At 52.1% G+C, this 15,335-nt stretch overlaps 1 protein-coding gene across 3 annotated transcripts in view; it reads left to right on the top strand.

Annotated features, from left to right (window-relative positions):
• The first annotated feature begins 7,666 nt into the window (after nt 1-7,666).
• Nucleotides 7,667-15,335, top strand: part of LTF (lactotransferrin) — a 30,466-nt gene continuing 22,797 nt past the window's right edge. For 2 of the 3 annotated variants that reach the window (XM_068982993.1, XM_068982994.1), the window contains exons 1-4: nt 7,667-7,790; nt 11,609-11,772; nt 14,665-14,773; nt 15,070-15,252. In XM_068982993.1, the coding sequence (XP_068839094.1) occupies nt 7,748-7,790; nt 11,609-11,772; nt 14,665-14,773; nt 15,070-15,252 (499 nt within the window). In that variant the 5' untranslated portion in view covers nt 7,667-7,747. Of the gene's footprint in view, nt 7,795-9,410; nt 9,416-11,608; nt 11,773-14,664; nt 14,774-15,069; nt 15,253-15,335 lie in introns of all 3 variants that reach the window. The other variant, XM_068982995.1, reaches the window with a different exon arrangement.

Below are 15,335 nucleotides of genomic sequence, written 5' to 3' on the forward strand. Positions count from 1 at the left end.
ATAGTAGACTTAAGCCTGTCATTTTATTTTTGCTTTTTGTTTGTTTTTCCTGTTTTGACATTTTCACTGTTTTCTTTCACCTAATATAATCGTAGGTTGTCTAAACATTTTTTAGAACTCCATCCTGATTTATCTGTAGTGTTTCGAGTATATCTCTTTGTATAGTTTACATAGTGGTTGCTCTAGGTATTATATCATACACGCAGCTTATCATTATATACTGGTCTGATAGGTTGAGTATGGACCCCAAAGATGTACACGTCCTAATTCTTGGAACCTGTAAATATGTTACCTCAGGTGACAAAAGGGACTTTGCAGATATGATTAAATTATAGATCTTGAGATGTTTTTTACCCTAGTGGGCCCACTGTCATCATAAGGGTTTTTATAAGACAGAGGCAGGAGAGTCAGAGGGAGAGACTGGGCTATGATGATGGAAACAGAAGGGGGAGTGAGGTGGAGCCAAGGAAGTGGGAAAAGCCAGGAAGCGGGCTCCCTGGGGCCTCCAGGAGGGGCACAGCCAGGTGTCCTCGAGCCTCTGAGTCTGACTTCAGCCTCTGCTTTTTCAACTATGAGATGATTCATCTGTGCCGTTTAAGCCGCCGTTTCTATCATTTCCAGGGTTTAAGCTGTATTAGCGGGGGTTGGCTGGGGGTGGGGGAGGGATAAGGAGAGATGTGTCTTACCATCGTGGGCCAGCACTGGAAGCTGGGTATGCTGCTTCGGGGTTCTGGCGGGACTTCAGACAGAGTTGTCTGGGTCACGGCTGGGATGAGACCTGGATGGGCAGTATGGTTCTGGGAAGTTTCAGCACCTCCCAAGGGGGAAGAAGGATGAGAGTCTTCAGGGACAGAGTGCAGGGACAGGAAATGGGGTCAAGCGGAGATGCCTTGGACCACTATTAGCTCTGTGCTTCTGAAAGATTGATTCTTTCCGGCACAGACTGCAGCGGGGAGTCGAGAGGCAGGGGAAAGGTCAGGAGCCCAGGGCCATCTTGTGACCATAGGATAGAAAGGAATGTGTGGGCACAAGGAAGAAAGAATGTGTGGGCAGAATGAAGAAAGACCGGGTGCAGTTGGGCCCTAGATCACACATTATGGATGAAGGAGAAGGGGAATCAAAAGACACACAAGTATTTTAACCCTGTGAGACTGAGAACCTGAGCCCAGCCCTGCCAGACTGGAGTGAAGAGAAGACCACGGGGAAGGGGAGTCTATAGAGAAGGGGCAGGAAAGACAAGCAGAGAAGCCCTTTGATCACTGAGTGTCCTTTACAAATGGGGCCACCATGGGCAACACCGCTATTGGTTCAGAGCCCTTGCTCTCTAGCCCCCAGCCCCCTCCCCTCAGATTCCTCCAAATCCCCCACAAACACCATAGCTGCAGGGGGTCAGCTCTGTTTTCAAGAGGGTCAACCAGATGGCTGAACTTCAAGAGTCTTTTCTCAAATGCATTTTTTGGAAATTAATTCTCACTGAAGGAAGATTTTGCTCAGGGTCAATCAAGATCAGTCTTGGGTGGGTGACAAAGAGGAGGCATCTTGCTACCCCCCACCCCCACCCCACCCGCCCTGGGCTGGTGCCCTGTGGAGCGACCTTGGGAGACTGTCATTTCCGGAGTAAGACATGCTTGTAGGATAAAGGCCACAGCTCTCCGGCAAGCAGCTCCAAAAGGGCCCCGGATTTGTGATAGTTCTACTTCTGGTTGCAGCCACAGACTCTTTCCCCCAGAGCTCAGCATCGGGGAGGTGGGGTAGGGGATGCCAGAGATGAGTTAGTAATTGTGATGACTGGGGTAGAAGGAAGCTCAGCCAGGGTCGCAACAGGATCCAGGCAGCAGGGCATCCAGGACAAATGTGTTTCAGGAGGGAAAGGGCGAGAGACAGAGCTAGACATGGAGAAAGAAGCCGAGGAGAGACAGAAAGTGAGGGGGGGGGGAGAGGAGGCGGGGGTTAGAGACAGAGACGTGGAGAAGGGGCAGAGAGCAGGGCAAGGTAGGACTGAACACGCCAGAAAATGGCGCACCTGGGCGCACCCTAGGTGGGCTGTTCCCGTGTCTGCCAAGGCTCCCTGCGACACCTGTGTGTGTGCACCTCTCAGCACACACAGCCCCTCCCGCTGGGCCCGGTGCCCCCAGAGGCCATTTCTACTTCCCTTGTTACCCTCTGCTTAGCCAAGCCCCACGTGGCCGGGGCTGCTGAATGTCTGTAAATATGGACAATACCTCGCCTGTACTGAGCCTTTATAAACATCTCAGACATCAGGTCTGAACTCTGCCCACTTCAGGAACTGATATTATCTGTGTCCCTCTTATTTATTTATTTTTTTTACGCCTGGGGAAACTGAGGCTTAGGCAGGTTGAGAGATGGCCCAGGACCAGGTGGCAGTTTAGGCTGGAGCAGGTGGGAACCCCACATCCAAGCCCACCTCTTGAGTTTCTAACTGCATCTCCCCCGTGCCCTCCAACATGCTAGGCTGTCCAGGGAAGAAATGAATGGAGGGATGAGGAAGGGAAGCCTGGGTAGAGCAGTGGTCTGGGCGCTAGGCACTCCCAGCCTGGAGGAGCTGGGGAGGGAGGATCTCACTTCTCTGAGTGTGTATCTCCAGCTGCTTCTTGGTGAAGGCCATCCTAATCTCTCGCTATGGGATGCAGGCGGCAGACACAGAGGCCTCCTGTGCTGACTTGCTCAAGGCCAGAGAGCAGGCCCCCTCCCTGCCCAAATGGGGAGGGAGCAGCAGAAGGGCCCCCAGGGCTCAGGTGCTTCCTGCTTGGGGGTTTCCCTGGGCAAGGGGCTCATTCCTTCTGGGAAGAAATTTGCGTGGCTGGCCAGGGGCCAGCCCCCAGCTTCCTGCAGGCTGCCACTGACTGGCACCTTCCTGGGAGACTCCCTGGGCCTGGCATGCTGCACATTCTCACCTCAGTTAGGTGCTCATGGAATCCGATTGTTGCCAGGGATGTGCGGTGCCAACATTGAAACCTTGGGGCTGGGTAAACCTGGGGTGTTTCCATTGCCCCTTTGACTGCTGGGGAGACTGTTCAGCAGGTCTGTGGGGTGTCCGCCCCGGGAGGGCTTGGCCCTGAGAGGAGAGGGTCCATGCTGGCTGAGGGTCCTGATTATGACGAGGGGCAGGGAGGAGGAGGAAGAGGTCTGTGCACAGAAATAGAAACTCTTTGTCTCTGTGGGTTCTCTGTGAATTGGGCAACAATTGGCAATACAACGTATTAGTTAACAGAGGCCCGGTTTTCCTGCCCACTGCCCTTCTGAGCTCCCTCCTCCTCCTGATGACCCCCCAGCACCCACAGGCACGTCCACAGGCTCCCAGGGACCTTGGGCTCTGTGCAAGGGCCCAGCGCGAAGACCTGATCTGAAATATTGGTCATCGCACTGGCCGGAAAGCAGGGAGCTCTCCCTCCATCTCTTGCTCATTCTTGCTTACTTTGTGCTCTCTCTTTAAGGTGGTCAGCATAGGAACGATCAAACCAATAAGAGGTCATGGGGCAGGGGGCAGGGATTAGTGATAGATTTCTAGCTGGATGGTGGATGAGCTAGCTGCTTTGCCAGAGTCCCCACGTATGGAAGGAAGACCAATAAGGCAATCGCGGTGCTGATGTGTGAAGGGGCTGACAGTGCCTGGTCCACAGTTCAGTTTAGTCGCTCAGTCGTGTCCGGTTCTTTGTGGCCCCATGGACTGCGGCACGCCAGGCTTCCCTGTCCATCACCAGCTCCTGGAGCCTACCCAAACTCATGGTGCACAGGGGGGGTCCAATACCACCACTGAGATCGAGGCAGAGGCCATCCCTGGGCCTTGGTCTCACATCTGGAGCTCTCAGAAAGTTCTGGCTGAGTGGTAGAAAGCGTTCCTGGCTGCGGGCCTAATGGGAGACACGGGGTTAGCAATTTGGTCTCCGTCTTTCACTCACTGTGTGACCACAGGCGACCCTCAGCTTCCCTCATTTTAGAGCAGTGACTTTCTTAACTCAGAGTTTCTGTTAGAGCCACAGGAGACAAGGTAACTGATGGTGCTGTTTGGAGGACAAGGTGCCATCTAACTGCTAAGCACTATTATCTTCTCCCTGCTAGGATGACACTCCCCCCTCACCCCGACCCATACACACCCTTTACAACAATGGGCACTGTGTTCCTCCAAATAATGACAAGCACAGGCAGAGGTGTGCTGTCAGCTGGCTCTCTTGGAGGGAAAGATGACCTGACATCTAGAATTCGCTAATTTCCATGGTATAAATATTCCCACCAAGAATATTCCCACTAAAGAGCCTCTTGATGAAAGTGAAAAGAGGAGAGTGAAAAAGTTGGCTTAAAGCTCAACGTTCAGAAAACTAAGATCATGGCATCTGGTCCCATCACTTCATGGCAAGTAGATGGGGAAACAGTGGCTGACTTTATTTTTCTGGGCTCCAAAATCACTGCAGTTGGTGATTACAGCCATGAAATTAAAAGACGCTTACTCCTTGGAAGGAAAGCTATGACCAACCTAGACAGCATATTAAAAAGCAGAGACATTACTTTGCCAACAAAGGTCCATCTAGTCATGGCTATGGTTTTTCCTGTGGTCATGTATGGATGTGAGAGTTAGACTATAAAGAAAGCTGAGTGCTGAAGAATTGATGCTTTTGAACTGTGGTGTTGGAGAAGACTCTTGAGAGACCCTTGGACTGCAAGGAGGTCCAACCAGTCCATCCTAAAGGAGATCCTGGGTGTTCATTGGAAGGACTGATGCTAAAGCTGAAACTCCAATACTCTGGCCATGCATGTGAAGAGCTGACTCATTGGAAAAGACCCTGATGCTGGGAGGGATTGGGGGCAGGAGGAGAAGGGGACGACAGAGGATGAGATGGCTGGATGGCATCACTGACTCAATGGACATGGGTTCAGATGGACTCTGGGAGTTGGTGATGGACAGGGAGGCCTGGTGTGCTGCGGTTCATGGGGTTGCAAAGAGTCAGACACGACTGAGCGACTGAACTGAACTGTCCCTCCTCCTCACTCATTTACTCATCCTTTCAACCACTGTTAATCATTAAGTGCCCAACACACACATAGGGCTCTTTGACCAGAGGATTTGAGGATGACCCCAAGGCTCTTCATTTGGTGGGAAGTAGTGGGAGGTATGAGAGGAAATGTGGGGCTTGAGGGAGCAGAGGAGATCTATTTTTGATGCATTGACTGTAGTGCCTGCAGGACCAGCAGCAAGGGGCAGATAGACACCTGACGTGGAGCTCAGGATGGAGGACATGATTTTGTGAATCCTCCTTCAATGCGTTCCAGGTTGGAAAGTCTAGGGCAACTTTTGGTTGTCCATTGAGGTCACTGAATCCATGTTCTCAAGCCTTTACCTGGCTATTTCCTCTACCTGAAGTTCTCTTTGTAGACAGGTACCCTTTCCTTCAGGTACCTAGGTCAAATGCTCTTCTTCAAAGCCTTATGGGCTCCTGATGATGCAAACCGGTCAAATGGCCTTCCTTCGGCTCCCTTGCTCACTCTATTTATGCTGCCTTGCCTCTTCCCAGTGGCCTGTGCCCACCCCACCCCCTGTGTGCCATCAGCTCCTTAGGGCCAGGATGGGACCCCCTCTTCTCTGTGTCCCTCTTGGCACCCACCAGTTCTGGCTTGGATGAGTGAACGAATGAATGAATGTTGATAACAGATCAGTGGAACATTGTCTTCTGGGCAGCCCCACCTCCTTTGTCAGCTTCAGATGGCCTTGGGGGCTGTTCTGCTGGCCTGAGGCTGGGACATTCCTTGAAGACACAGCATGAAAACAGTCTGCTTACCCCAATCCTGCCTCCAGGGCAATCCCTCAGCTCTGCCTCTCAGTTGTGGCCCCAGGTTCTCTGTGTTCCTGCCAACTCTATCAGACATGAGAGAATCTGCAGGCATCTGACCTCCCAACCCATCCTTTTTCTAATTTGCACTTGGAGATACAGACCTGGGTTGTGACATGTCTTAATTCTTTTATAATCACGGAAGGGCAAAGCCAAGTTGCTAATTAAGGTACAAAGATGCTTCAGCACTCCTGAGAATTAGTCAATTTTGTGTTACTTCATTATTTTTGTAATGGCTTATTGCAATTATTGATGAAAGCAACTTTTAATGTTGCAACACTGTGTTTCCAAACCATGAGAGACCCTGGATCTGTCACCCCAAAAGCTGACTGGTGATCCTCCCACTGAACCTTGGATCCCACTCCTGTGCCCAGCAAGCGGGATCCCTAGTCAGACTCCACTCATGTGCCTTGGCAGGATCCATGCCCAGGATAGAGGGGCCCCACAGTCTCCTTGAGGGACTCTAAAACTTGGGCTGGCTCTGCTTTGCCATGGTGCCAAGTGCCGCCCACTGCATATCCACCCCCAACAGGGCCGTCTCCCGAGGTATTGCCCCTCTGCCCCTGGAAACCCTTTGTGTACTCAGTAGTCTAAGCAAAAGAATCAAGGCCAGCTTTTCAGGACAGATAGATTTCAGAATAACATACTGTCCAGACTAACCCACGGAGGGAATTTCTCTCACTGTTAGGACCTGACTTCTTCACTTAGTATCTCCTGGAGCCAAGTGCTCATCAGTACTTGCATGGTGGCCCTTTCTCTCTGGGCCCCCCAGTGTGTTTCAGAGCATCATGCTCTATGTGACACCCCCCTCTTTTTTTTTTAAATTTTGGCCACACCTCACAGCATATGGGATCTTAGTTCCCCCAAGTGGGTTTGAACCTGCACATGCTGCATCGGAAGTGCCCGGGAAGTCCTGCCCCCACCCCTTGATGGACATTTAGTTTGTTTGCAATCAGTGAATGATAAGCAGGGTTGCACTGGAGACCCCTGCGTGGGAGTCATTGTGCTTCAAAGGAGTGTATTTCGAGGATGCAGAGCAGAGTTCTAGCTTTAGAATTGAAGACCAGCTTCCTGAAACAGGGTCAGCCTGTGTACTGAGGACAAAATAGGACATTTATCAAAATGAGGTTCCTATCTCCCACCTCATATTGCCACAAAACAAAACAAGTGGTAGGGATATCCTTTTCATTGGCAAATGAGGGACCAGGAGAGCCTTTGGGCACTTAGGCCTCTGGTTCTGTTTTCTGGGAGCTGTATTAGGTCTCAGGAGGGCCCCAGAGGCAATCTGGGTCAGACTCTGGGCAGCATATTGCCTCTGCCAGCTGGACCAGGCTGCTGTGGACCCCGGGCCAGGCAGCGGGCCTTCTTTCAAAACTGCAGGCTGGCTGCTGCGTGCAGACGCAAGGGTCTCCATCTGCCTTAACTGTTTCCCAAGCTCTTTAGATACCATCTGTACAGTCAAGCTGATCCGCAAAGATTCACCTTAGGACCCCTGCTCTAGGTGCCCATCTCCAGAAGGCACTGAGACCAGAGGGGGGACAAAACTCAGGGACTGCCACTCCCGAGGGGCTGCGGACAAGTGGGAACGAAAGAGCATCCCCCAACTAGGCAGCGCTGAGGGGACTTGAGAAGTGGGTGTGGGTTGGGTATCCTCTCCCCGAGCGCCAAGCCCCGCCCGGGCACCTTTCCCGCTCCCTCGTTCTCCGCCCCCACCTCCCCCTTCCCCCAGTCCTTCCCCTCTAGAAACTAGCAGACCTCGGGAGGGGGGAGGAGGGAGGCCTGGGGCGCTTATAGGACCACAGGGCGGGGCAAACCTCGTGAAGCCACCGAGCACTGGATAAAGGGACGCAGAACGAGGGCAGGTGGCAGAGCCTTCGTTGCGGAGTCGCCCCAGGACCCCAGACATGAAGCTCTTCGTCCCCGCCCTGCTGTCCCTTGGAGCCCTTGGTGAGTGCAGGTATGGGTGGGGGCGGGGGCATGCCCCTCCAGGTAGGTGTCCCGGTCCCCACGCCCCGCTGTGAGAGCATCCCACACCCAGTCCCCTCACCCCTCAGTGTAGGCGTCTGGGTCCTGGCTCCCCGCCGTGTGGGCCTCCTTGTCCCCCGCAGCAGGCAGTTTGGCGCGGGCACCTGCCGCAGACGAGGCACCCGGGAGCGGAGCGGATCCCGCCCACTCGCCTGGGGAGGAGCCCGGAGCTGGGTTCCGAGAAGCCGGCGGGGTCCGTGCCCAGAGCTGCCGAGCTCCCCTAAGGGTCTTTCCCGGTCCCTGTCCCTTCTGTCCTACCCATAGCACTGGTGACAAGAGTATACAGAGGGAGGCAGGGGTGGTAATGAGATTCGGAGAGGGCGAGTGACTTGCCCAAGACACTCAGGAGACTGCAGATGGGGTCCCAGCTCCTGCAAGGACTGTGTAACTTGGGCAAGCGACAGTCTTTCTGAACCTCAGCTTCACTGAAAAATGGCTCAACCCTTTTCCCACAGGGCTGCGAGGAGGGCGCAGGGCCGCCTGCCCTGGTAGATGGAGGCGCACACAAGCCCTCCCACTGCAAAGGGGCAGGGGTGGGGGGCACAGAGCCTGCTGCTGGGCCCCTTCTGTCAGAGGGTGCGAGAGAAGTGCCTGGTGCCTGGTGTTTACTGTGCCTGGACTAGAAGGGGACTAAACCACCGTTCCTTCTGACCGCACCGCCCCACCCCCCACCACCAAGTATCTGAACTGATCCCTGGAGGGCCCACGCACCTCTGCTGGACACTGTGATGTAAATGTGAGGGCCGGGCTTCCAGCAGCGGAGGGGGAGAGTCCTGACAGTGGCCGCAGGGGCTGGAGAGTGTCAGCGGTGAGACGGGGTGTGTGCAGGGCTCGGGTGAAAGCCCGGGTGTCGCCCCCTGCAGCCTGCCCCGCCAGCCGCGCAGTGCAGCCTCCTTCTGTCCTCCGGCATCTACTCCGGGCTGGGAGCTTCCTGGATGAAGAGAGGTGTCTAGAGGATAACCGGGAGCTTTTGCTCCCTAACCTATCCCTGTCTTTTCTGGTCCTCTTCTCCAGTTTCCTTCCCATGTTGTTGTTCAGTCACTCAGGCATGTCTAACTCTCTGCAATCCCATGGACTGCAGCACGCCAGGCACCCCCTGTCCTTTGGTATCTCCTGGAGTTGGCCCAAACTCATGTCCATTGAGTCGGTGATGCCATCCAACCATCTCATCCTCCCCAGGAGTGTGGATTATTTCTCTCTCCTCTAAGGCAGGACTGGACCTGGCCAGGACCACCAGCTCACGACTACCCTTCCTTCTGCTCCCTGACCCGTGGCCTGCTGGGCCTGTAGCACAGGGTCGGGGCCACCTAGGAGAGGCCGGAGGGGCAGGAAGCCTTGCTTTCCTAGAAGTGGTCATGGACTGTGGTCTGGGATCTGGCTCAGAGTCGCATCACTGGATTCCATTTTCACTTGAATCTTTGGTTGTCTTGGTGGCCAAAGTCCCAAAGTATCACTGAATCCCTAGTCCTACCCAGTGGAAGGGGCGGCCACTGGCCTGGGGGGTTCCTGCCCTGCTCCCCATGGGTGTCGTGGCAGGAAGAGGCTGGGTGGGGCGAGAAGAGTAACTCCAGCCCAGCCCCTGCCTTTGAGAGAGGGGCACTGTGTGTCCGCACAGAAGGAATCTGAGCACGTGTCCTTTCAGGAGGGTGCCATCCAGGCTCAAGTGGGCAGCATGTGAGTGACTGAGACAGATCAGGGGCGGGGCTGGGGATACTGGAAGGGCCAGACCTAGATCTGCCTCAGAGCGTTTCGTCTTGAGAGAGACCGGCAGCTCCAGAGCTGGCTGCTGGGAGCTGTGGAGGGGAGGAGCAGAGCGCTGCGTTCTGCACCGAGCGCTGGTGTTTGGGGGGCATCTCAGAAAACCTCTCAGTGGCGCTTTAGTTTCCTGGTTCACCCCTCCCAAGGGAGCACCCAAGCTCGTCCCCTGGTTCCCTATTCCTGCCCCTGCTCAAGCCTTCCCTCCAGCTTGACACATGGTCTTCGTTTTGCTCTCTCCTTTCACCCTCAGCTTCCATCTTGTGACCCCCAACTCCTGATTTCTGCTGTGCTCCCTCCTCTCGACTCCCTTTTCTGCCTGGTTTCCAGGTTTCAGCCCACCTGTCTCTGCCCTCCTGTGAGTTGCCGCTCTGAATGAGACCTTCTAGGACCAGCACTGGAGGCTTTCCATGACCTGCCCCCAAACCCTTTACCACCTCCAAGGCATCCCGTCTCTAACCAGTCAGCCTACATAGGCAGGAGGCTTGGTGTCTGACTGCCTAGGTTCAAATTCTGGATCCAGACTTATTAGTTGTGAAACCTTGGGCAAGCCATAAGTTAAAGCCACAGTTTTCTAACCTAGGAAACGTGGATATCAGCAAAACTCAATAAAAAGGGATTGGGTGGATGGAGGGGGAACGGAACACATGATGGGCTGAGTAAAGACCTGGCACAGATCGGCCTTGCAACCGTCTCTGAGCATGTGGCCCATTGCGCCCACTTCTTGGATTGCCTCCCCGCCCCAGTCACTGGCTGAGGTCATGGGGACATCACACCTGGCTTGGCACTTGTTCTCTTCTAGAGCATTCATCATTCTTGGTTGCATCCTTGGGGGCTTTTTGCCTCTCCCGATGAGATGGCTGCTGCCATCTGCTTGCACGTTCCTCTGCATATCACCCAGTGCCCTGTATACAGAGGGCATCCAGGAAACCCTGCTGGATCCCAGTGGCTAAATCAGATAGTTCAGATTCTCACTTCAGGACATATCCAAGAAGGCTTCCCAGGGTAGATTACACCCCTAGAAATTTCCCTGGGACGGTGGCTGGTGTCGGGGGGAAGGGTGTGGCAGCCACATCCTCGCCAGGTGTCTCAATACCCTGGAGGGTGCAGGGGGTGCTTATGAATAGGAGGTGGCAGAGAGCTGAATGCAGCCCCCTTCACCACCAAATCACATCCAAAAGAGGAGTGGCTTTTGCAACCAAGAGGCTTTTTTTTTTTTTGGTAGCAGTTTTACTGATGTATATTTTACTTATCATGAAATTCACCTCATCAAAGTATACAATTCAGTGGTTTTTAGTAACTTTACCAAGTGGTACAACCATTGCGGTAAATCAGTTTAAAAACATTTCCATCCCTCCTTGAGAGTCCTGTCTTCGGTGCGGTGGTGGATGGTGTAACTCAGGCACACTGACCCATTTGGTACAACACCTACTGCAGCTCATCTCCCGACAAGGGGTGGGGTGTATTTTCCTTCATTCCCTTGGCATCCTCTGGGGAGGATGTCTGGGAAGATGTCTGAAGCCTCAACAACCTAGAGGGACCCAGATTCCAGGCTGGACATTGCCACTGCTGAGCAGACTGTCACTCAGCCATGCTCAAGAGTCAGCTTCCACACCGGAAAGACAGATGCGATACTTCCTCCCCTGCATACCTCCTCGGTTCCAGGGGAACAAAGCAGGTGGAAGAACTCCCTTAGCTGATGCAAGGGGGCATTGCTGCGTTTTTTGTCAGGGGTAAGAAGTATGTCAGTCAGAGGAGGGAAACGATTCCAGAGGCTCTGATCATCTCCTCAGATTTGTTGAGGGTCACAGCCCTCTGGCCAGCATGGAGTGGTCATTAGGCTAGCGAAACACCTCCATCGGAGGAGAGTGGCCTGACTTAGCCACAGAATGGAGAGGGAAGGGGAGGGCCACTCCTTGAGAGGGCAAGGCTGTCCTTTCCACGGACAGTGATAGAACCCTCACTCCTTGGCCTCTTTCTCCCAGGACTGTGTCTGGCTGCCCCGAGGAAAAACGTTCGATGGTGTGCCATCTCACCACCGGAGTGGTCCAAATGCTACCAATGGCAGAGGAGGATGAGGAAGCTGGGTGCTCCCTCTATCACCTGTGTGAGGAGGACCTCTGCCTTGGAATGTATCCGGGCCATCGCGGTGAGTCCAGGCCGTAGGTTGGGTGGGACCAGACTGAAAGGGAAAGGATCCAAGTGCCATGGAACATGAGCTCGCCCTGCCCTCTCTGCTCTTCTTCCTGAGCGCCTGTAAGTTGGGAGCTGTCCTCTCTCCTAGGACACAACACCATTTTGGAAGCAGACATTGCCATTCTAACATTTGAAAACCATCTGTAGGGAAACCGACATCACCACAGAAACTGAGAATAATGACAGTGCAATGATGGTGGCTCAGACGGTAAAGAATCTGCCTGCAGTGCAGGAGACCTGGGTTCGATCCCTGGGTTGGGAAGATCCCCTGGAGAAGGGAATGACAACGCACTCCAGAATTCTTGCCTGGAGAATCCCATGGACAGAAGAGCCTGGCTGGCTACAGTCCATGTTGTTGCAAAGAGTCGGACATGACTGAGTGACTAACCCGCCACTAACACACAGTGATGTCACAGAAGCAGTTGTATTGGGTGAATAGGTATCACTGGCAAAAGTCAAGGTGACTCTAAGGGAAAATCTCCAGAGAGATTACCTCTGAACTTGCAGAGAAAAAAGCTGAGCCCATCATAGTCAGCACATCACATGCTGGGGCACAGCCTGCCAGGCCGCACTGGAAAGACACTTGTCTAAGACGTTAGCAGAGAGAGAAAGGAAAGGGAGTCCTGACTTGTGCATAACTTCAGATTCCTTTTGTTTTTTTCAGATGTAAAATCTATTGCAATCACTTTTATTCATTTGTTTGGCAAGTGTGTTGTGTGTCTGCCATGTGCCATGGTGATGTGTATATGACTTTAGCACAAAGTAGGTAATGTGTGTAAAGTTCCTATTAATATCTAGGCTTATTGGAACAGTACTTAAGGGAAAAAGTCTAGTTTGAATAATATTTCAGGCTGTTAGTTTACAACTATGGCCTGTGGACAAACAACACCAGCATTTCCTGCTGGCTTAAAATGCAGATTTATAGGCCCTATTCCAACTTGTTCCACATCTGTGAATAAGACCTCAAAATCTGCCTTTTTAATTAGAGCCCCATTTGAAATCAGCACCACACACCACAGACTTCCCTGGTGATTCTGTGGTAAGGAATCCATCCACCAGTGTAGAAGGTGTGGATTCGATCGCTGGGTCAGGAAGATCCCCTGGAGGAGGAAATGGCACCCCACTCCAGTATTCTTGCCTGGGAAATCCCATGGGCAGAGGAGCCCGGTGGGCTCCAGTTGATGGGGTCGCAAAGAGTTGGACACAACTGAGCGACTACGCAACAGCAACTACATACCATACACCAAAACAGAGATAGATTAAATGCTTAAAAATAAAATGTGTATTATCGAAAACCTAGAGAGGCAGATTCATTAGCAGAACCGTAGAGGGAAGAGAAGTCTCTTAGCTTTGAAAAAAGCAATGAACCAAATCATGAAGTAAAATGAATGATTAAAAATTTTAATTTATAGCCATTAAAAACATTTAAGCAAAACATTTGACAGCATTGTAAAGCAATTATCCTCCAATTAAAAAGAAAATTTAGAAAGCACTGGAGTGAATATGCACCAGCTCTGACAAGTGACTGTATTCTATAAGGAACTAATTCAGCTGATAAAAAATGTAAGATCACATAGGAAAAACAATATGGGGAGATGGAGGTAGTGTTAATAAAAATACTATGAAATGTTCCCCATAATAATCAAGAGACATACAAATCTAAGCAATTTGTTAGCACTTGAATTTTCTAAGTGATAGCACTTAATAAAATGAAAGCCTCTCACACTGGTGGTTCTATAATGAAACTGGTCCTCACGGTAGGTGGCATTCCAGATTGGAAAGGAATTGTCTGGAAAGCAGGATGGCAATGATGGCCAAGGCCTTGAAGACAAAATGCCCATTGTCTGGGTGATCCCCCCCTCAGATGCCTATCCCAAGGCAACAGGTCATCAGAAGGGAAAAAAGCTAAGAGGACAAAGCTGCCCATGCAAGTATAATTTTAACAGCAAAAAGTTAGAAGGAACCCAGGTGGTGAACATTGGAGGGAATGTTTCAAATTTAGCTTAATAAATTATAAAACAGCCACATTATGATATAATATCATGAAGTCAATACAATCAAGAAAGCTGCTACAGGAGAAAATGTAGGCAGTTTTAGATGAATAAAGCAGTCCAGAAAATATTATTTCTACCAGGCTGCAAATATGAGAAATAAGTAAGCATAGGTGAAGTAATATGCCAAAGAAGATGAACATGGTTTATGATGATGATAACTTTAAGATATACTAATAGTTAACATGTGTATTCAATAAAAATAAGAACTTGAAAGAAATATAGAGGAAAACCAGGGGAGGGGGGAAGCATCTAGAACTTTTGTTTTTACTGAACTTTTAATTTTGTATTGGGATATAGCTGATTGACAATGTTGTGGTAGTTTCAGGTGAACAGCAAGGGGACTCAGCCATACATATACAGGTGTCCACTCTCCCCCAAACTCCTCCCATCCAGGCTGCTATATAACATTGAGCAGAGTTCCCTGTGCTGCACAGTAGGTCCTTGTTGATTATCCACTTAAGATATAGCAGTGTGTACTATATGTCCATCCCCAAAGTTTATAATATAAGAGATGGCAAAGGATGCCATCACTGAGTGATCTGAGGCATGTCTTGTGAAAAAGCGGCGACTGCCTGGCGACCTCAGGAGTTACAGAAAAGGGGCTGGAGCCTGTTACCCAAAAAAGAGGGGCTCTGGGCTCATGCCACCTCTCACAGCAACTGAGTGGGACGTGACTGGAAGCTGACCCTCTGGAAGATCATTCCAGCCATGGAGCCTTCTGACATCCTGAGGTTCACTTGCCTGGCTTAGGGTAGGTTTTCTCCTGAAGCTGGTTTGGCCTGTGGTTTCAGGGAAAAAAGGCGGATGCTGTGACCCTGGATAGTGGCATGGTGTTTGAGGCGGGCCTGGACCCCTACAAACTGCGGCCAGTAGCGGCAGAGATCTATGGGACAGAAAAGTGTGAGTTCTCCCTGGGGACCCAGAAGTTGAGGTGGCCTGGACCTGGGCCCTGGGCTCTGTGGGGTCAGAGTGGACAAGGCACAGAGCTGAGGTCTCAGACAGTGTCACACGTCCAGGGAATGATGTCCCTGGGCTCTTTGGGCCAGTCACCGACCCACTGGGGAAGCAGAGGAGGCTCTGGGCTGCAGTGACCAGATGGAATTCCCCTTCCCACGAGGGGCTCGTTCAGGGACGGCTGTTTCTCTCTCTCTCCGGTCCAGGCTAAGAGCTCTCGATTCTCTCTACCTTTTCTGCAGCTCCCCAAACCCACTATTATGCTGTGGCTGTCGTGAAGAAGGGCAGCAACTTTCAGCTGGACCAGCTGCAAGGCCAGAAGTCCTGCCACACGGGCCTTGGCAGGTCCGCTGGGTGGAACATCCCTATGGGAATCCTTCGCCCGTTCTTGAGCTGGACAGAGTCGGCCGAGCCCCTCCAGGGAGGTAAGACGTGTGGGGGCTCTGGTGATCTCAGGCTGGGGTCCCTACTCCAGTGGCACCTTCACAAGCCACTTTGGGGTGTCCCA

This window comes from Capricornis sumatraensis, chromosome 10 (assembly GCF_032405125.1).
Source record: "Capricornis sumatraensis isolate serow.1 chromosome 10, serow.2, whole genome shotgun sequence".
In the NCBI taxonomy this organism is placed as follows: Eukaryota; Metazoa; Chordata; class Mammalia; order Artiodactyla; family Bovidae; genus Capricornis; species Capricornis sumatraensis.